We start from the raw sequence: 21,182 nt of genomic DNA, 5'->3' as shown, positions 1-21,182 counted from the left end.
CGTAATCAGTAATACACTAACTGACTGAAAGACAGTTCTACAGTACAGTGGTGTAAAATGGTGTGTGGGTATTTACTATCTCCAGATACCAAAGAGTGAGCAGCATTAACAAAGAGCCACTCTCAAAAGACTTTAGCTTCTCTGGAGGTATTCAATGCCAAATAAAAGCAGCATCTCTTTTCTCTATACATGATAGTCTTGATGGGTTTTCAATGTAGAACGTCTACAAATGGCGGAGAAAATTTTGCATACAAGCAACAATCTCAGGCAGAGCATTCAGGCAGAACTGCCTCTGGTTCCCATTCGCTGAGGCTTCACTAATCTCATTAATCTTGTCCCTTTTGTCTCCCTCACTTCTGTCTGTCTGTCATTCTGACAATCAGACCGCAAATGTATTAAACAGTGCCCCGGCTGACAGACTGAGCACAACCCTTGCTTCCAAATTGGCTGAAATGCCACACTTTTTTTTTTATTTAAGCCATAACAGTAGCTCTGGAGAGTAATATTTTTGTTTTTTACACTGAGACTGTGGATCAGGAGCCTTCCTGGAGCAAAAACAGCTTTCTGTGCTGTTCTGTCGCCGCTAAGACGTGGGCCTGTGAACCCCACTATTCTGTTACGCTCCTGGGGGACCTCAATGTTATTACTTCAGGGAACAGGCTACCCAGGGGACTCCTCCCTCTGGGGCTTCTCGCCACACACTTCAAACATCACAGCAATCACTCTGTCTGACAACAATACAGAAGAGAAAAAAACTGGGGGGAAAAAGACGACAGCTCCACGGATTTTCACGTTACATTTCTCCAGCTAAGCCGACTTGCTTAAGCCCGGCATTCAGGAGTAAGACCGTGGCACACCTCATTTCATGGGTCTGTGTTCAGCGACTGTCCCGTTCCCCAGGCTGATGCCAGTGGGTCTGCCTGGCGGATTCACAAGCCCTGATCCAGTCATGTGACCTGCCACATTTCCCAGCTTGCTTTGTTTGAGCGCTTGTGTTCGTCAAGGAGCCCCGCGCCAACCCGGCCACCTTCTCAAACACCCCCGGATAATCCATTCCCCCGCTGCGTGGAGCGGTGCCTGACCCCATCGTCGTCCCCGCACGCACATCCCAGCGCCAGGCGATTTAGGATGGCACGAGTCCCGGCCAGCACGCCCATGAAAGGGCGAGCTGTAAACACACTCGCTCTCTCACATGCCGGGACTCACAGACAGCAGCCCGACTCAGCATTTGTTTAAATCTGCTGAGAGCATTTTTTTCTCACCCTTCAACCTCTCCCTCTGCCCTTTCATTCCATTGTGCTCAACAGGCTGATTAAATCAGCGGGTGACAGTGTAAAAACATTCAGCACTGCCCACTGACAAGAGGGAATGAGCCTGTGAGCAAGTGTGTGTGAGTGTGTGTGAGAGAGAGACAGAGAGAAAATAGGTACATTTGCTTTCATGCTTCGGACAGATTTGTGTTTCAACTGCTCTCAACAATCACCTTAACGGGAAAACCTTTGAGTCTCCTTCACTGCAAACTCCAAAGTCAAGAGTCACCATAATGTCTCTTACATAGAAATTATCTGTAGAAAATTCAGATATTGGCAAAACCAAAATAGCTCAACTGCACTGGAATAATGAAAAGTTCAAACACACAGTAACATTTGCTTTCGTGTGGCTTTTATAAGATATGCAGAACGTTACAAGAAAATCTGCATGAGTTGGGGCTTCTGCATTCTCAACAATCCCGAAAACCCGAGCAATTAAAAGACAAGCAGTTCCAATTATTGAACGGGAATGGATAAGTGGGAAGAAATCAATTCTTCGGGCAGGAAGCTGAGTCAGCATGTGTTGGCTGCAAAGAAATGAACCTTCACCTGTTCCTTAGAAATCTGTTCTTTTTTAATACTCTCACTAATCGACAGAATATTCACCCACAAGCCCATGTTTATTCCAAGGCCATTTGTAACTCATGTAAAGTTTTACGCCTGAATACCCCGTCCTTTGAACCAGAAGCTGTGCACAAAGAGGACCATGTAGCCTGACAGCACACACTGTGGAGGCCAAATCACTGCCATTCCTAAAGAAGCAGCCTGCTGAGCTTCTGACCATTCGATCAAGCACAGGTGTGCCTAAAGGGATCGACTTCCAACCACCTCTGACTATCCTGCAGCAGGGTTGAAGCTGCAGTCCAAGACACGTCAACGTTGCTTTCACCTACAATCCATCATAAAGCATAAAAAATGACTAAATGCATTCCTTCCCAGGAATTCCTCTGAACAGTTTCTGAACCTTTCAGATATCAGGGATTGGCTGTCTTGTCTTCCTAAACTGCTGCGGAACGTGAAGTCCAAGCCATTTTCACCGGTCTTTAAAGGTTTGCAGGGGTTTTTGCACATACTGTAGGCCTCACCTACATGCTCATGTCCACAAAATGAAAGCGCACACTCTGGAGCACCAGAACAAACAAAGCAGAACAGACGGTCCTGCTTTGGACGGATGAGGTCTGGTGACCCAGGTGGCTTGTAGGCAGAGCTCAGAACAGTCTCAGGAGTGCAGGACACACAAAAAACTCTCTCGTTTTACAAACCGGATCATTTCATGGACTAAAAATGTTAAAAACTGTTTGACAATTGTAGTACACAAACGTAATAGGCACGTAATAGGCACGCCGTCGCACGCTGCAATGGGAACTAAGGGAATCACTAATGTATGTTGGAAAAAAATAATTATGTTATGGAAACATAACAGAATAAAAAAAACAGAGGCGTAAACTGTCGCTCTACAGACACACTATGCTTGTTCAGCGACAAGAACTTGAGATATACGGAAAACAACCGGACTGTGGTGGTCTGAAATGCCTTTTCTTATTCGATGTGGCTCTTTAAATAAAATGTATCTATAACAGGGTCATGGGACTGAATGTTTGACAGTGGTGGCTGAGTAGGGATAACAGTAAGGACTGCAAGAAATGGTGACAAAGCAGTTTTTTCCCTTCATTTTTCTCCAATTTCATGTACAGAATCGCAGGCACCGTCACGAATACCAATGACAACAAGATGAGACAACACAGTTCATAGCTGCTGCCTCTGGGCAACAGCTCTGTCACTGACAGTTCAGGTCCTCTTGTACATATTTATAAGACCCACATTGTCATAATAAGGCAGACCTGATACAGTGATGAAGCAATTAACACATAAGAACGCAGGAAAGGCAAATAGGAGGAGGGCGATTGGACTACCTAGGCTGTTAGATACAGTAGTTAGCAGTTAACTGTCCCCAGGATCCAGGTGGTCATCCTGCCATTTCTTGAAAGAAACCATGGGCTTCAACACCACGTCTGGGCAGCTTGTTCTCCACTCCCACCACCCTCAATTACAAAGTACTGCACTACCGAGCAAAACAGTTTTCATTGAATGAGCATTCATTTTAATGTGGCAGATCACTGTCCATTTATTACTTGTGAAAGATGTAGGATTAAAACACAGACAGAATCCTGAAGCTTTGCATCCACCAACAAAATAAAGTTAAACAAAGGCAAAGGAATCTCTGTGTACCTATTTATCAACTTACCTAGATATTGTAAGCATAACTGTATTTACTGTTTATCTCTGATTTCTCATTGTATCATTGTATCTGCCTGACACATTAAGGGCCTATCAAGCTGTCTATCTATGACCCGTGGAGATACAGCAGAGGAAATTAGATTTCTCTTTCTGCAGCAGAGATATACTGTATGAACACCATTGCTATGAACTGACTGGTCAGCTGCACCCATCACTCGAAACTGAAAGTTACAAACATGCTGCAGTGACAGAAAAAGGGACAGCAAAGCTTAAATCGAGATACTGTTTTGCTATGAGGTCCAGTAAAGTTTGCAACATTTTTATTTAAGGTGTGTTGTACAACCAAAACTTATATATTTCAAACAGAAGATGAAAAAAAATTGTATATCTTTATTTAAATTATATTGTTACATCCTTAGGTGACTGAGAAGCTCTCTATTTTAGATAACATTTGTGACACTTAGTAGAGATGTTTGAAGTTAATGTTTGCCGAGATCTGGGGGGTCCCTTGAGCAGAAGCAATTGTAAAGTTTACTTTAGTATACCTAGTTAAGTTGTGGATTAATGATTGTCAAGGAGCAGTACACACACACAGACAAAATAAGATCATCTTAAGAGCACAGAAAAAAAGGAAGAAACAAGCAGCAGGGAAGAAGCAGAGAAGAGGAAGGAGTCCGGAGGAGTTGGGACTTGAAGCTTGCGCCAGGCGAGAGCCCCGACTTCATGATCATGCAAATCAAAACCTGACTGGAGCTGAGTATCTGAACCTTGTTTGAGAGAGCGTGCTTGTCTGCGTTTTTAGTTTCCTGGATAAAAGATACCTCAGTTAGAAATGTCTTTCTTGCTTTTTTATGGATAGGGATATAGGCTCCCATTTATTTTGTGGCATCCAGGGTGCATAGAGAGGGATTTAACTGCAGGCTGCTTTGCATTTAGTTAGAAGGCAGCTCATCTCTTATGTGGCCTCGGTAGGTATTATGAGTTTAATGCTTAGTAGTAGTCTAGGGTTCTCTGGAAGACCAGAATGTTGGGCCTCCGAAACACCTTGTTTGTAAATACTGTATATTGAGTAACAACTTGTGTGTTGTACGTGTTGTCATCGTAATAAATATTTGTTTAACCAAGTGTGCCTGGATTATTACTCCTCTCAACAAAGCTGTGCCAGAGAGCAAAGAATTAATGTGCCTCTAATTATACCAGCCACTCGGGTGTTTTGCTAGAAATCACTTACAAGCTGATAATAATTATTTCACTTATTGCCTAAACTGCTCGGCGAATTCCTGATTTTCTTAACCCCCCATTGGTAACAATATGTAAATTGCCCCGGCACCATTCCTACCATTCTGACAGGTGTCCCAGCTCGGATCAGACCGGGAAGAGGCTTGATTCACGCAGGTCACAAAAAATGACAGCCCCAAAAACCACGCCATTTTTTGACTGGGGTGAAAGCTCCATCTTTCGCATTACGCATTTCGCATTTCTAAATGGCTAATTATTAGGCGTTCACTAAGACAGAAGTCAATGACATCCCCCAGGCTGTGGCACAACGCAGCTCATTATTAAACAGTATTGGCACAGAAGAAGCAGGACTTGATGGTATCTTGCCAATTTGCACTAATCTGTTATAATTCTTTGAACAAAAACCAACAGTAATCTCACACAGATCAATATGTAGAGCACAAATAACTGAGATATTTAGAATTCCTTTGAAGAAGTTTCTCAAAAAAGATCAAGTCTCATATTTCAGGAGGTCAACATCTTGGGAAATGTTTGAACTGAGAACTGATTAATAGACAGGAAACAAAGCCCAGATAAGGGATGAATACTGAGATTGGGGTGAGAGCACCACGGGAATCTCTGCTGGGACCACAGCTGTTTCGAACCTAGATCAACAATTTAGATTCAAGTACAGCTGAAACAGTAGTCAGGCTTGCAGATAACACCAAACTAGGAGGATTAGAAAAAAAACTATAGAAACAGCAAATCAAATTTTAAAAGATTTAGATAAATTCATGACTAGGAGTAGACAACTGCAGACAACTGCATGCAGGTAGCAAAACCAAACTGTAGATATATAGCTGCTACTTATGAAAAAGACTTAAGTGTTTATGTTGCCACATCATTTATATCTTCTAATTAATGTGGGGAAGCCATTAAAAGGCAAACAAAATACTAGGATATAGGGTTACAGGTGTAATATTTAAATCCAGGGATGTTAAAATTGTACAAGGCACTAATAAGAGCTCATTGAGAATATTTTATATATAATTCTGGTCACAACATTATAATATCTATATTTCATCCAGAGAAGGACAACGAGGTACTTCTGGGAGTTAAAGAGAATTTCTTACACAGTCTTGGAACAGGGAAGAATACGAGTAGACCTGATCCAAGTATTCAAAATCCTCAAAGCCATCCACAGAGTCGGCTCTGTGGACTTCTTCAGAGCGAAGAGTCTAAAGAGAAGCGTTTTTAAAGCCTAGAGCTGGAGTCTCTTCTCTACCCAAAGGACTGTGGGAGTCTGGAACGAGCGGCCCAGCCTTGTCACTAACGCCGATACCCTGGCCTCTTTCACTACGCATGCGGATGAGACCCACAAAACAATTAGCAACTAAATACCAGAAGGGCCAGATGAGTTTGATGGCCGCCTCTCGTTTTTAACCCTTCTCAGTTTCGTTCACCAAGTGCCATTATCAGTGGGGAGTTTGGCTAGCTAGAGCACAGAGGAAGAAGCCAAGACCAATGGCATTCCTGTATCCGTGAACCTCTTCACGACTCACGACCCACTCAGAACTAAATCCCTGCAGCAGTGAAGAGAACAGCTAGTCATCATCAGACGTCAGAGCAACGTCTGATCCTTAACCTCACCTGGACCAGAGCCAAGGGTTATATTACAATATCACGGCCTTAGTATTTCACCTAGAGCAGCAACTTGGAGTTCATACAAGTCAATACAGGCTGCCGCCACAGGACTGTTTGTTTTCTCGTGAACACTGACACAAGACAGCCACAGAGCCTGAAATCCACACAGCTGTGCCACAGACAAGCAGACCGACACACAGACTGAAGTAAACAAGGCGGACAGACAGAAAGACGAGCAGGCAGAGGAAGACGGACCAGGATGGCCACGGGGGAGAAGAGCAAGTCAAGGAGAGAAACGGTCAGAGGCAGGTGGTCAAGAGCTCGGTCAACAAAGAGAGAAAGACGAGGACAGAGGGGCAGGCGAATACAGACAGAACCGCACGAAGAGAGACAGGAAAAAGGACGAGAGAGACACGCACACAGGCTGGCGGGCCCCCTCCCCCCTCAGCCCCCTTCCCCGTCTCACCTGCAGCTCACACCAGGCCACTTCCACCCAGGTCTCGGTGTCCAGGCCCTTGTAGACGGTCTTGAAGGCCCCCCGGCCCAGCTCGATGTCGAACTTGAGGAACCGCCCGCCGGGGGAGGTCGCCACGGCCTTCATTTCCGCCTCCTCCTCCTGCTCCTTCTCCGTGCGCCCTCTGGGGGGGGCAGCCGGGGCCGGGGGGGTCTCCCTCCCGCCGGGGGCCGGGGAGGCGGAGGAGGGGTCGGCGGCGGGGCCGGCGGTGGAGGGGGCCGCGCCGGCGAGGGGGGCGGCGGGGGGGGCGGCGTCGGTGGAGAAGACGCTGTCCGAGTCCTGGCCCTGCGGGGCCGTGCCGTTCGCCCCAGCGGCGCCCCCTTCCCCGCCCCCCTTGGGAGACGGCCTCTGCCCGGCCAGCTCCTCCTCGTCCTCTTCCTCGCAGATCTCCACGCTCTTCCGGAAGAAGCGCTTGTTCTCCCTCCTGCCACCGGAGGGGTTGGCCGGAGGGGAGGAGGAGGAAGCCCCTCCCACCCCTCCGCTCTGCATCCCGCCTTGGCCGGGCGTCTCAGCGGAGGCGGGAGGAAGAGCAGGCGCGCGACGGGCCGCCACGCCCCTCTCCGGGTCCGCCTCTCTCCCCCGGTCCCTTTCTTTCTCTGCTCCGCTCACTCCATCGGGCTTCTCGGAGGAGTCCTCCGTGCCCGTGGGCTCTCCGGGGTCGGTGGCCATGGATGATGTCGTGGGAGTGTGGACCCCCCCCTCCCCCCTCCTCCTCCTCTCTCCTCCCGGACTGCCTCCGTCCTCCCTCGCGGTCCCGCGCTCCCCGTCCTGTCGGCGGCTCCCGTCGGGAAACGTCCGCTGCGCCGACCCGGCCCTCTCGGTCTCCCCTTCCTAGCGGCCTTCCCTCGCCCGCTGTGGCACCATCCCGTCCCAGAATCCGATCCGGAAAAGCCTTCTCCACGCAGTACCCCGCAGCCTCGGGCCGGAAGACGGGGAGCAGGGGAGGGATTTTAAGAATGGAAAATCCGGAACGATGACATAAACGAGCCAAAGCAGGCAGAGCGGTTGGTGGTCAGGTCAGGATTTTTTTTCGGTGTGTGTTGTGACGATCCACAGGAGAATAGTGGGGTATCTTCAAGCGTACCCTAAAATAAAAAAGAATAAAGAAAGGGTTGATTAGCACTTTGCAATATCCTGGATTGTTATTATTTTGCGCTGAGCTTCACTGCTTTCCTGCATCACTGTACGTGGCAATATTTTAACTCCCTGTAATTAGGCAGCAACGTTTCATGACTCATGTTTCACACAGGTCGGAGACATTCCTGGGATGAACAGGAGCTTAAATTAAACTCGCCCAAGGCAGCAGCCAAGCAGCTTTCCCAACTGTGCAGGCCAAGAGCAAGCATTCAAAACAAAAAATGCAACGTAATTGACAGCCTGGGTAGGGAGACCAAAGATTTCAACATTTATCAAACACCAGAAATGACTTCCTTGAGTTTTATTGGGAATCTGAGCAAATTATGCACCGTAAAGTAAAAAGCTTTGAAGGATGTCTCTGTACATTTTCTGCTATTAAACCGTAGTTCTGTAGGGCCACAGAGATTCTGATCCTTTTTTCAGCTGGAATAGAAACCTACTGTACGTAAATTATTATTAATTTATTTGCTCTGTCCAGATCAACTTACATTCACACAGCCAGGTATTTCACCAGAGCTGTGTGGGTGAGGTGCTTCACTCAGGCCACAACAGCAGTGTCTCTCTTGGGATTCAAACCTTGTAACCTTCCAGTTACAAGACCAGAACCCTTGAATACTGTGCCACACTGCTCCCTATGATGGAACAGGGAGTTAAAGCCAAACCCATAATTCTGTGTTTTTAATCCCTTTTGTCTGATACCACTGTATGAATGCGTTAAAGTTATTATAAAATGACTTCATAAAAAGTCTTCTTATAAATTGCTGGGAGAGGTCCTGTTTAAAAAGGTTTTATTTTTAATATGTTTACATATGAAACTCCCTGATGGATTGTGACCTGCTCTACCAAAACCAGGCTTCTCACAGATAATTCTCCAAGTTCTGTAATTAAGTTTACTCACAAACTCAAAGAAGATGAGCTTTCAAGAAGTCAGGGACAATACTTTTTACTGCCCTTATCATTTCAGGCCAGTTTCCAAGAACAAACTTGTCAGAGCCCCTAGCTTCAGCCTGACAGCCCTCCCTGAAGACCCCGGATCTGACAGCGCTGATCTTAACGTTTGGCTTTGTTCCTGAAAACCAGCGGCACCGGCACCGCAGGGCAAGGAGCTCAGAGCGAACCTACGAAACAGGCTTTTGACACGCCTTCCTAGAAAAGCATCCCCTCGCCCCCAGGACAGCAAACAGCAAAACTTGTTTCTCCACAATCTCCGAGAGGGGAAGCAGAGCTGCTGAGCCCCGGCCAGGATTATAACAGCGCCTCCGCAGTGAGGAACCAGCAGCCGACACCCCCACTGCCGAACAGGAAACATTCCAAATCAGCAAGTCAGCAGGGCCTGGCCGACACCAAAGGTCATGTCGTTTGACAGGACTTGAGGAACTTCCCCGGCTAGGAGCCTCTCACGTGACCGAACAGTTTCAGAAAGTGAGATCTGAAAGGGTCTACAGACTGGTCTGCCCGCCAGGGGAGACAAGGGTCGCCCCGGACTCCATGAACTCATCATCCAATCCTTCTTTTTCTGGAGCCTGCGGACCCAGGACCTCTCCAGCTCTCCAGCTACCCAGCGCCACGTGAGTCACAGCTGCAGACTGGGCCTGGGAGGCGTTTGGGATTCATTAGCTTCCAGTTTTCCATCCGTCCTGCCATCTTTTGAATTGGCTACACTACTCTGCTCTCCTCCCCACTGATATCTGATGTGTGGTGAGCGTTCTGGCGCACTATGGCTGCCGTCGCATCATCCAGGTGGGGCTGCACATTGGTGGGTGTGGAGGGGATCCCCATTACCTGAAAAGCGCTTTGAGTGGAGTGTCCAGAAAAGCGCTATATAAGTGTAAGCAATTATTATTATTATTATCATCTTTTAACCACTTCTTCCAGTTCGGGGTAGTGGGGCAGCCGGAGCCTACCCCTGCAAGCAACGGGGCGCCAGGCAGGGTAGAACATGGACAGGACACCATTGCTTCACAGGGCAAGACACACAGACACGCACAAGACCATCAGGCCAGGGCCACTTTTCCCAGTAGCCAATTAACATATTAGTATGCTTTTGCACTGTTAGAGGAAACCAGAGCACCCAGAGGACACCCACAGAAACGCGGGGAGAACATGCAATCTCCACACAGACAGCACCCCAGGGCTCCAGAACTGCCAGACAGCAATGCTAACCACTGCGCTATCACGGCCCCTGCTTAACACTTTCCAATTGTCCATGTCTCAAAGAAGGAGGCAGCGATTCCTACAGAACTCTACCTTTTCACAGCAGTTAAAGTATGGAGCTGCGTCAGCATGCGTGGGCTGCAAAGGAAAGGTTAATTCGATGCTGAAAAGAGGAAGAAAAGAAACACAACCTGGAAAAATGGAAGAAGGCTGTGGAGCCTTCGAGTCTCCCGGAGAAGTCTCCACACAAACGTCTTCTCTTTTCAGCCTGGAATCAACCTTTACTAGTTCCTTTAATAACAGGCACTCAAAAACGCTTTCACCTTGGACAAGATGGACCTGGCTTGAAGACAGGTACCTCCAAAAGACAGGTTACTGATCTGTCAAAGACCAGGGCTAAAAAAATAAAGATAAAGGCACAATAGTACTGTGCTAATTATATTATTTGTATTGCTTGGCAGGAGCTGAAATGACCTGGAATGATCTAGTGATCAGCACTTACAATTAAGGAGCTGCTATCACACTGTACAAGGTAGTGATAATCGAGAGGAAACGAAATCAGACGATTTCAGATTTTCAGCCTCATGCATGGTTAAAAACTTGTTGGCCCAAATCAAAGAAATATAGGAATTACATTAATTAAAACGTATCGTCTTCACTGGATGGTTAAACTGGAATAAACTGACAATACACTGTGAAAATGATGCACAAACACTCCACCACAGAGACTTATGTTGTAACTCCACCCGGTAAATTCGATTTTGAAATACTGAAAACCCATTTCATGAACTGTAGCTCCAGTGAACTGACAGATCACTTTCAGAGTCTCTCACTCTCAAAACATAATGTAACTCACTGGCTTAGTGAGCTAGTGAGCTGTCCACACAGATTATTACAAACACAAGCCCCTCAGAAGTCACCCCCCATGTGGAATATGACTCAGACTCCAAATGTGTCTCTGCTTCAGACGAAACCTCTGAAATATTGATATGAAAGAGTCTGAAAATTCACATCATAGAATCTAGCAACAACCATGTCTAATGTCACCCTCTGTCTTGCTGCCTGGGATCACACCATCCTAGAATCACATTTACAAAACAAAAATGATGTACGGTGTGCATATATGAAAAAATACACTAAAAGTAAAGAAATTACAGTAAACCCTCAGTTTAATGGATAAATATGAGAGAAGGGCTGACATTTACTGCCAAATGTTTGTGAAATCACGAATGACATTCTCAGCTCCAAAGTATAAATAATGTATATACTTATATACTGTATATATTTCAAATGCATCTGCATGTATACATATGCTTCCTGGATATTCTGACTTATCTTTTAACAATTAAATTATAAGAAACACAAACAACACCCATCTTAAGCAATCGGCCTAACTATATATTGGGTACCACTGATATTTGTGAATTTTAAACTTAAGTAGTATTTATTTTTACCTTATTTTATTGTTTGTGCATTTCCTGGTTATTGCTGGGAAAGATACGGTAGATATTTCTGATTTTACAAAGTTCCTGTTAAATCCAATGTTCGGTAAAGGAAAGTCAGTTAAAATAGGGTTTTACTGCCCAGCAGTTAAAACTGCGAGCACACTGGGAATATCTTCTATTTTATTGTGGAGACTGGGGTGTTTTCTCTGTTTCTCTGTCGTGAATCTCCACAATACTTTGCTTTTCGGAAAAAAAAGTAGTAAGTGTGTCACCTTACATTTTCCGTCTTTGGAGACAAGGGGAGAGGAAGAGCAAAAGAAAGCTGGTGAATCCTGACATTCACGTTTGCCGACATTTCTTCCAGAGGTACAGTACAGTACCCCTGGCCTGAGCTCAGCTGCAAGACAACATCCTGGATTCTGGGAGAAAGTGCAGACGGTTACTCTCGGGCCAGATGGAGCACACACAGGCGGACTGCACTAACAAACTAACAAATTACAGGGGAAAAAAAAAACAACTTAAAAAGGTTCAGCCGCTAACCGGAAGATTCTGAATCTGTGTGAAGAGATCTCGCTGAGCAGAGAGATATCGGCATGGGTTAAAAACGGACTGTCCTGAACACGAAAAACAAATATTGCAATAACAGATGACTATGTGTGGGGAAACAAAGACCTTCTGTACAGACTCCGCTGCTCATCATTCTAGAAGAGCACCTTCTAACAGCTTTGGCCATACCAGAACCCAATTAACAGACGCACAATAATACACTGCTCGCCCAGCAATGCACCAGCAGCAGAACAGGTTACACTCTGTAAATAACACAGCCCTCATACCGCTGGTCTGACGTTGAGCTCAGGGTTATGTCTAGATGCGTTTCATAATCACGTTAAGCTAAAAATTGTCAGCTTCAGCCACTTAAGCGCAAACAGCTTTCGCCACATTACAGATACGATCGGCCTGCCTTCGAAGTCAGCAGTCTTGCGTTCGGGAGCTGAAGCGGTGCGGAAGGGCAGGGACTCTGGCCGAGAGGGGAGCGCCACAGACGCGCTGTGCAAACGCACTCTCACAGGGTACAAGAGTGAAGCTCTGAAACAGGCAGAAACCATTCAAACCTGAACGCGCGAATCCAGCTAAACGACAGCCCTAGAAACATGCTACACAGACCTCCTGCCCTCCGCGGTGTTTAAATATAGCCCAGTCGATGGATACTGCCGGCGTCTGTAATGGCGTGAGCTACAGTAAGTGACGATGAAGACACAGGCGCACTCCAGAGCAAAACACATGGAGGCTCTTCTATGAAGTGTGTATTTTACTCCCCTCTTTCTGAATTTCCAAAACAGAAAGCTTTGACAGCTTTTTAGACCAAACTCCAGACAAGTTTTTAAATCACTCTATGTAAACAAGTCTCCTCCTCAGCTATGTGGCGTCCTGCGGGATAGCGAGCAGAGCGGGCCCTGGAGAACGTCACCTCGTCGGGACATCGGGAGAATAAAGGCGGGCGTGCACGCCATGAAAGTCTCCATCAAAATGTCTTTTTTTCCGCAGCATCATAAAGGTCTTAGGCCATTGTTATTTATTTTTTAACCTATTTATTACATAAGAACGTAAGGAGGGTTAAAAAACAAGAGGAAGCCAGTTGGCCCGTGTTAGCTTGTCATAGCTAATCGATCCACGGGCCTCATGCACTGGTTTCATGAAGGCAGCCAGGGTTATCAGTTTCAACCACATTGGCCAGGCAGCTTGTTCCACACCCCCACTACCCTTTGAGTAAAGAGGTGCCCCCTGCCGTGCCTTGAGGATCTCATCCACCGGTTTCCTGAAGGAAGCCAGGGTATCGGCTCCAACCACTTGGCTGGGCCACTTGTTCCACACCCCCACAATACTTTGTGTAAAGGATCGCCTTCTTGGTTTTGAAGGCATTTGCACGTAGTTTCCACGTGTTGAGTGGCACATTTCAACAAGTTTAAATTAGAAGTGACTGACTGGTACTGATTTACCTTCCCCCTGCGTTTTCCAACAGGTCTGCAGCGGGATGTTTACGTTGGCGCGGCCGGTTCACGAGCACTCGGTGAACACACACGTGTTCGTGATCACACGCCCAGCCCTCCAGCCGAGCAGCGTTTGGGGGGACAAGCGGATATCAAGTCTGACTTGAGCTCCGAGGAAGAGGACAGACGGAAAGCCTCCACGCGCGGGACTCCCTGCAGGGCTGCTGCAGGACACGGACCCAGGCCAGGCTCGCGGGAGCAGGCGGGATGAGAGCAGCGACTGATGCCGTGAGGAGAACCCGAGAGCAGGGGCGAGGGAAACAGGCTGGCGCGGCGACGACAAGCAGGCAAATGGAGTCGAGCGCAAAAGAAAGGCATCCGAAAGGCGAGCTCAGCGCGAAGCAAGAGTCGAGCATCCAGGAGGCACAGAAAAGCAGGGAATGCAGGGCTGGAGACAGCCAGTCTGAGGGCTCGAATACAACTATACAACAGAGCCCAGAGTACTGCCAAGGTAACCAGGAATAGTCTGTTTCTTAGCGAGACAGGCCTGGTCGATAATTAAGTACAGGTGGAACAGACTTCCTGCCTGGGAGCGTAGTCATGACAACCGGCTGAAAGACAGGTGAGGAGCAGCTTCACCGGTTGCCGTGGTGATGATAGAATATTCTACAGAGCTCCAGCGGGGGCAAGCTTGCAAAACTATATATTTTGTCATCATTATACGTGTTTCGAAATAACATGCATACGCAGACTGTAAGGGAAGTGTCACCCCTCCGCTGATCTAAATGACTTAATGATGGTGATTATTTGGATAAAATTCAAATCCTTTGTTTTTTTTTGTCTTAATCGGATGCTGTTTGAAACCTCTTTGTAAATCCTGCAGGGCTACAGGAGTTTCCAATTATCAACAGACAGACACATATTCCCAGTGTTCATCAGCTCTGATTCTCCAAGGCCACAATCCAGCAGGTTTTATACTTTTCTCTTTCACCCAATGAGTGCTTCAGACCTACGGGAAGGGTTAGGTTGGTCCAACTCATCTCAATCAGTTAGTCAGTAATGACTAATTAAGCATTCAGGCATTAAGAAAAGGATTAAATGGGCCACTTTCACCATCCTCCACCGACTTCAAGCTCCTGCGTTTTGTATGCTGCATCAAGCCTGCTGGATTGTGATCAGGACTCACAAGGGCCAATTTTTTTCAGAGCACTCAGTGATGTAAATTACATGCAACGATACCATAAGATTAAAAAATAAAGAGGGTAATTTTAACGCATTCTTAAAAAAAGAGGGTTTGTGATGTCAGCAATGGGGAGTAATTGGTGTTTCTGACCAGGCGTGTCCTCTGTTCAGGCCTGCTGTCTGTGCACAGACGGCAGAGACTCCTCAGCACAGTCTGCAGTTTAACCATCAGCCGCCTCTGTTGGGCTGCTCTCAGGCCAGTGGGTCACTCTTTCACCCTTTCAACGTCCTTAAGAAATAAACACTGACTGCAGAGGAGCTCGGTGGAAAAGAAGAGGTCACGGTATCAAATTATTTTCGCAGTTGCGTCTGAAGACAACGCAGGCGTTGCTGGCTGTGCCTCTCAGCTGTCAGTTCGTGTCTTTAAAAGGGAAGGTCTGAGGCTTGAACTCGTTCCCTCCATTAGCATGGCACACCTCAAGGTGAGTCAGGCTCAAGAGGGGCCTTTTAGCTCAACTGTAATTCAAATTTAAGGCAAAGCACCGCAGTCTGAGGTCTGAACACAGGAAACAGACAGGCCCACAGCACTGAGTTCCCGCCGTGAAATTAAATGATTGGCCGAACCCTCAGAAATAATTGTTTTTGTATTTGTTTTGTTGCAGCTTGTTTTATGGACTCGTCCTGGATATCTGGTTTGATCATCTCAAGTAGGGCATGAATTAAATATGAAGAAATACCCCCAATCTGCTTTATAAATTGTTTATAATGCATTCCTGAAGACTGTAGTGCACTGCTGTAATGTTGATTCCACATGAGCACTGACAGAGTGGAATAATTGACTGCTTTTAAACTCTCACATCTGATTTCCACTGACTAGGTATTTAGGGGGGGACTGGCAGTAAATGTCAGGGGTAACGGATAACACCCCGACGTTATCAATAATCGTTTAATCTTCTTTATTTAGTGCCTTCTCATGGAGATCCACCTCCCCGAGTGCTTTGATGGCTCTGGTCACGATGGGGTACGGTACAGGGAAAGAGGAAAGCACAGCTGGTCCACAGACGAAAAGAAAATTAAAAACAGTGTCTGCAATGAGGATGAGAGCATTGGCCAAAGACAAAAGCATAAAAATATCTTACATTTTCCAACACAATCATCGTTACGATTGGAAACCAAAAATGAAAGTTCAAGCATACTGAGAAAACATCCCAGTTGTAGAGGTTAGGTAATTAAAAACTCAGATAAGTGATTAGACATAATTAATAGATGAATTTCAAAGTAATGAAAATACAAGGCCTGTTGTACGTGCTGTGGTTGGTTCTCTATTTCTCCTTCAGTAGAAGAATATACACCTTACAGGTTTAAGACCAGTGACAAATAAGCCCAATAGCACCCTAAACCACACTGATCGTTGAGTAGGACAATTTTTAAATAAGGGAAAAAAAAAAAACATTCAACTTACAATAGACAGTACAATATGAATGATCAGTTTACATATTAGAACACACTGTGCATAAACAAAAACAAAAATGAAAATGCAGTGGGGTGCGTCTGCTTTAAAGAGTAACTCCAAAAATGGCTATCAATAAACTGGAACACAGGAGACTGCAAAAGGAAAAATTGGGCCAACGTCTTTAGCTCGGAGAAGGAAAGTCCTGAATTCCCCCCTTGGCTCTATCCCTAACTCTCCACACGCTCACTGGCCCTCCTCTCTCTCTCTTAATTCAATTCAAATCAATTCAAGGTGCTTTATTGGCATGACCGATGAGAACAATCAGTGTCGCCAAAGCAAAACAAATGCAATTAACATTAAACAAAAGAAAATCTACAGACATTTACAATAAAGACACATCATAAAATAGACAGATGGAGCATTATTGGGAGACAGGCTCACTGTTCCTCAGGTTGTGACAGGAGATCACATACTGGGCTGCCAGTTCAACTGAGTTCCCTCCTCCCTCTCCCAGTAGGACTGGGACCTGTTGTGATTCTAGCAGGTGTGGGAACTCTGGGACTAGATTTCTGAATTTAGGGAAGAATGTTTCTCTAATCCCAGAGTATTTCTCACAGTGCAGTAGGAAGTGCACCTCTGTCTCTATTTCTCCCTGCTGGCAGTGGGGGCACAGCCTGTCCTCGCTGGGCAGCCAGGTCTGCCTGTGTCACCCAGTTTCTATGGTAAGGCTGTGGTCACTGAGCCTGTACTTCGTCAGGATCTTTTTCTGTATGCTGTTATTTAGCTTGGTTAGATATTCGGCTAGTGTGTATTGTCTGTTTAGGGTTCGGTAGCATTCCAGTTTGTGTTGTGTGTGTGTCCCAGTGTGTGAGATATTGCTGTTTGATCTGTGCTCTCTCTCACTCCCTCGCGCCTTCTCTCTCCTTCGCTCGCTCGCCCTGCCTGCGTGTCTCTCTCAGGCAGTGACAGGGGAGCAACTGACGCCCCCCACCCAGATGGTCTCAGAATCACGAACCCCCTCTTCCTCCCTCCGCCCTCCAGGGGGAGGCCCCGCCCAGCTCTACAACTCCAAAGAACATCCAGCGAATTCCCCAGACCCGCGTCTCCACGCCGGAACCACAACAACCTCCTCACCCCCTCCTCTCTACACGCGTTGTTGCTAATGCTCCTCACTTCACTTGCACAACGTCTAGAGCAGGCCGCTCTCCGGCTGCAGCCAGCACTTGAAGAAGGAGAACTGAGGTTCATTCTCTCACCGTGTACAGAGAAGCACTTCGAGATACACGCCGATACGGAGAATATTAAAATTCCACGTCGCTAAAAAAAAAAAAAAAAAAAAAAAAAACGAGATGCTTTCAGAAAACAGCAAGAGATCACAGATCTCAGAGCACAGATCACAGATCACAGATCTCAGATCACAGAGCGCTCTCTCACTCTTCTTTTAACGAGAATGTCTCTGCATGCTCTTCCATAAAAGCATTCATCTCATCAGTGGTCTCCCGCCGTACCTGACAAAGAAGAAGTTAATGTTGCCTTGTCTCAAAACCGCCTGACGTCCATCAGCCGTCAGACTGTCCCTTCCAATAGGAATAAAATCCCTTTTCCCCAGGCAGGGACATGCTGAGCAAGATGAAGATGTGTCTGAAAACCATGACACTGCATACCACAGCTATTGCATGATGCACATACTGTACAGCATGTATCCATAACGTACGCAATAGCAGGCCCAACTACTGCATACATCTGTTCTCCCCATCTATCTGATCACCACAGTGGGCACATCGGAGAAACGGGGCGACCGAGCCCTAAGTCTAACAAACCTTCCGGACACAAAGCCCATTGTGTAGCGTCTCAGTGCATTCGCACGTGTGAGTTAGTGTGTCGATGCACCTCCATCACTCCAGCATGTCTCAGTGCCCCATACCGGAACAGGAATAAAAGCGGTTTCTCCAGAGTATCGGTTCTAACAGCATGGCCAGGCAACTCAGACCCTCACAACCCTTGGTGCCAGCTGTCGGCTTTAAATACATTTCCACGCCGTTTTCAACTGTGCACTGACTTTGCCAGCGGCCTTAAGGATTCTGAACGGTTGAATCAGGTTTCCCCCCGAGTCTTCTCCGATGAAGACTAAAAAGGCTGTGTTCTGTCAGGCTGGCAGTGGATGCGGGACGTTCCTCCAAGTCCTGGAATGCAACTGGTTTCTCATCTCTGAGCTATCAGGCATTCATCTGTATAAGGTTGACAGATTTCCTTTGAATATAATAATGAAAATGAAAAAAAAAACTCATACCTCATAGCCCTTACTTGTGTAACACTAAATTCTATTGTATTTTTACAAATTATTCACCGCATGACCCTAAACGGGCTCACTTAGTATTTTGTGAAAGACAAAACAACAAGGGTCATCCTCTAATAATTGTGATGTCATTCAATATACAAATATACTGTAACTCCTGCACCAGCGACTTTAATGTACAAGTTATTTTCCCACCCTGGCATTAATATACGCAGGCCTATACATAGCAAATAAAAGGTGAACAAAGAGAAAATCCCGAGTGTTACGTTTGGCTAACTTTCGTTTTCAGCAATCTAAAAACTGGATAAATGTAATGAATATGAACGCAACTTCCAGAAGTGGTAAAGGAATGCTGCTGGTTGATGGAGCCGGCACCCTGCAGTCTTTCAGGAAACAGCCTGACGAAAACCTACCTCCAGTCAGGACAGGAGGCAAGTAGACAGAGGGGTGTGAACGTGTTTGAAGCTGATATCCTGGATTCTTTCAAGAGAGGTGTGAGCGAGATTCTGGGGTCAACTGACTACTAACAAACAGGAACAAGTAATAGGTTTATTCCCTGCTGAAAAAAAAAGAAAGAAAGCACAACGTTTTGGCCGTGGAGCTTTCTTGACACCTGAAGAAGGCTCCACGGCCGAAAAGTTGTTTTCTTTCTTCTTTTCTTACAGCATGGAATAAACCTATTACTTGTTCCTTTGCAGCCGACGCCTGCTGACGCAGCTCCCTACCTGAACTACTAACAAACAGGTCAGACAGGCCAAAAGGCCCCCTCTTGCTTTTAATTTTACTATCTGTTTTGTCCCGCTTATCCTGAAAAGAAGCGTCTCAAACACGTGTGCCTAGAAACAGACTTTCCCGTGTGGCGCGAGGCCCCAGCCAAAACGGGCGATATAAATTTAGCTGTTGCTTTCTAGGCCGGCGCTCGACAGTGGCAACTTGATTAATTCACCCGCAGCCCACTCTCTCCTCCCCGGCACATACTTCACAAGGGACAGCCCCCTGCTCCCATTGTCTGCCTCTCGGCATCTAGAGGGCCCATGTGAGAGTGGAGGATTAATCTGTGGATGGACGGCTATCTGGGCATGAAAGAACCCAGAGCCATGATTTCAGCAGCGTGCCGAAGGGGGTTTTTATATCGTAAAGTCTGGGAGAACAATGGGCAGCGGCCGGCGGACAGGAATCTCTCTCACGGCCGCAAAACAACAACAACAACAACGTCCAAACAAACACAAACGAGCGCCAACAGCTGCGATTGTTTGGAGGCCCGAGAGGCCTCAGACAGAAAACATGACCGGGGTGGGGGTGGTGGGGGGGGGGGAGGGGGGTTGCAGAACAAACACTATAATTTGCTTGCAAGTCTGTTTTCGTTTTGTTTTGTTTCTCCCCTCCCTTCCCATTCCTCCCGTATAGGAAGCACATCAGGCCAGTGGCGGGGGGGTCGACGTGACTTTTAAAACTAACCTTTAACCTTGCGCTCTGCCCTGTCTTTCCAGATAACGCAAACGCTCGCCATGTGTCGCGCAGTTCAGATATTTCTGGCTACCCAGGCGACAACGGACAGATGCAGCGGACAGTGACATAAACGTAGAGTGAAATAAAAGCAGTGCAGTTCAGGAAGGAACCCACAGACGCTCACAGTGAGGACTGGGTAGGCTGTAGTAAACATGAAACTGGCCCTTGTGATCTGTCATGTGAGCGAGCACTTTGAGTTCCGAGTCAAACTTTGACAAGACTGCCTGTTCAACAATTAGCCCTGTAAGGCACCCAAGCCAGCTTCAGCCACCAAGCTGAAGTTCCGTACGCTGGCTGAAATACCCCTGACCCTGAGACAGAGAGATACTTTATTGTCCACTGCGGTGGAAATTTGTCTTCGGCTTCCCCCACACGAGTACAAAACACACAAGGAAAAGACACGTGACATGAGAGACACCTAAAATCACAACAACAGTATGTGATACATAAATAGGTGAATAAATAAATAGGAAGAGGGGGGAATTCCTTCACATACCTTCTTTGAGTAGTTTTATTGCAGAGGGGACAAAGGACTTCTTCTAAATGTGTGTATTTGAATTTGGTACCCTGTACCGTCTCCCAGATGGGAGTGTTATGAATTGAGAATGAAGTGGGTGTGTGGTGATGTTCCTTGCCACTCTGAGAACTGTTTAATGATGTACGCTATACACTTTAAGAATTACACTTGAGGTTATTTAACTTAATAGGGTTAAAATAAACTATTTAGGATGAGATCTTTCACCTTTTATAATGGGCAGCTCACCCACAACGTCAGCTCTTCAGCCTCCAAAAAAACGTACCAGTTATTTCCTGAGGGCTGAAGAAAATACATCTTAAATAACTAAAAATAACACTTTGGTGTAAAAAACCATCCCTTTCTTTGTTCTGTTTACAATGTAAAGCTATAAACTGGGTAATTATTCAAACACATGCATACCCCCAGGAACTCAACTCTCCTTTGTAAAATAAAATTCAGATTGTAAAGCTCAAACTAGCCTCAATTTCAACAGGGAATGTTAAGTTCAGTCTTACAGTTAGTGAATAACTAAGGTTACATTTTAATCAATGACGTGGGATCTGCACTGATCCTCATG

General features: G+C 46.4%; 1 protein-coding gene across 16 annotated transcripts in view; it reads right to left on the bottom strand.

Annotated features, from left to right (window-relative positions):
* Positions 1-21,182, bottom strand: part of wnk3 (WNK lysine deficient protein kinase 3) — an 84,074-nt gene that overhangs the window by 58,113 nt on the left and 4,779 nt on the right. For all 16 annotated transcript variants that reach the window (XR_015934658.1, XR_015934676.1, XR_015934688.1 and 13 more), the window contains exon 2: positions 6,877-8,009. Coding sequence is in view for 6 of the 16 variants with exons in the window: in XM_088623953.1 (XP_088480079.1) it covers positions 6,877-7,593 (717 nt within the window). In the remaining 10 variants the exon portion in view is untranslated. The remainder of the gene's footprint in view (positions 1-6,876; positions 8,010-21,182) is intronic.

This window comes from Lepisosteus platostomus, chromosome 3, assembly GCF_059453375.1.
Source record: "Lepisosteus platostomus isolate fLepPlt1 chromosome 3, fLepPlt1.hap1, whole genome shotgun sequence".
Taxonomy (NCBI): domain Eukaryota; kingdom Metazoa; phylum Chordata; class Actinopteri; order Semionotiformes; family Lepisosteidae; genus Lepisosteus; species Lepisosteus platostomus.
The sequence above is the reverse complement of the archived record's forward strand: the minus strand, read 5'-3'. Positions and strand labels throughout refer to the sequence as shown.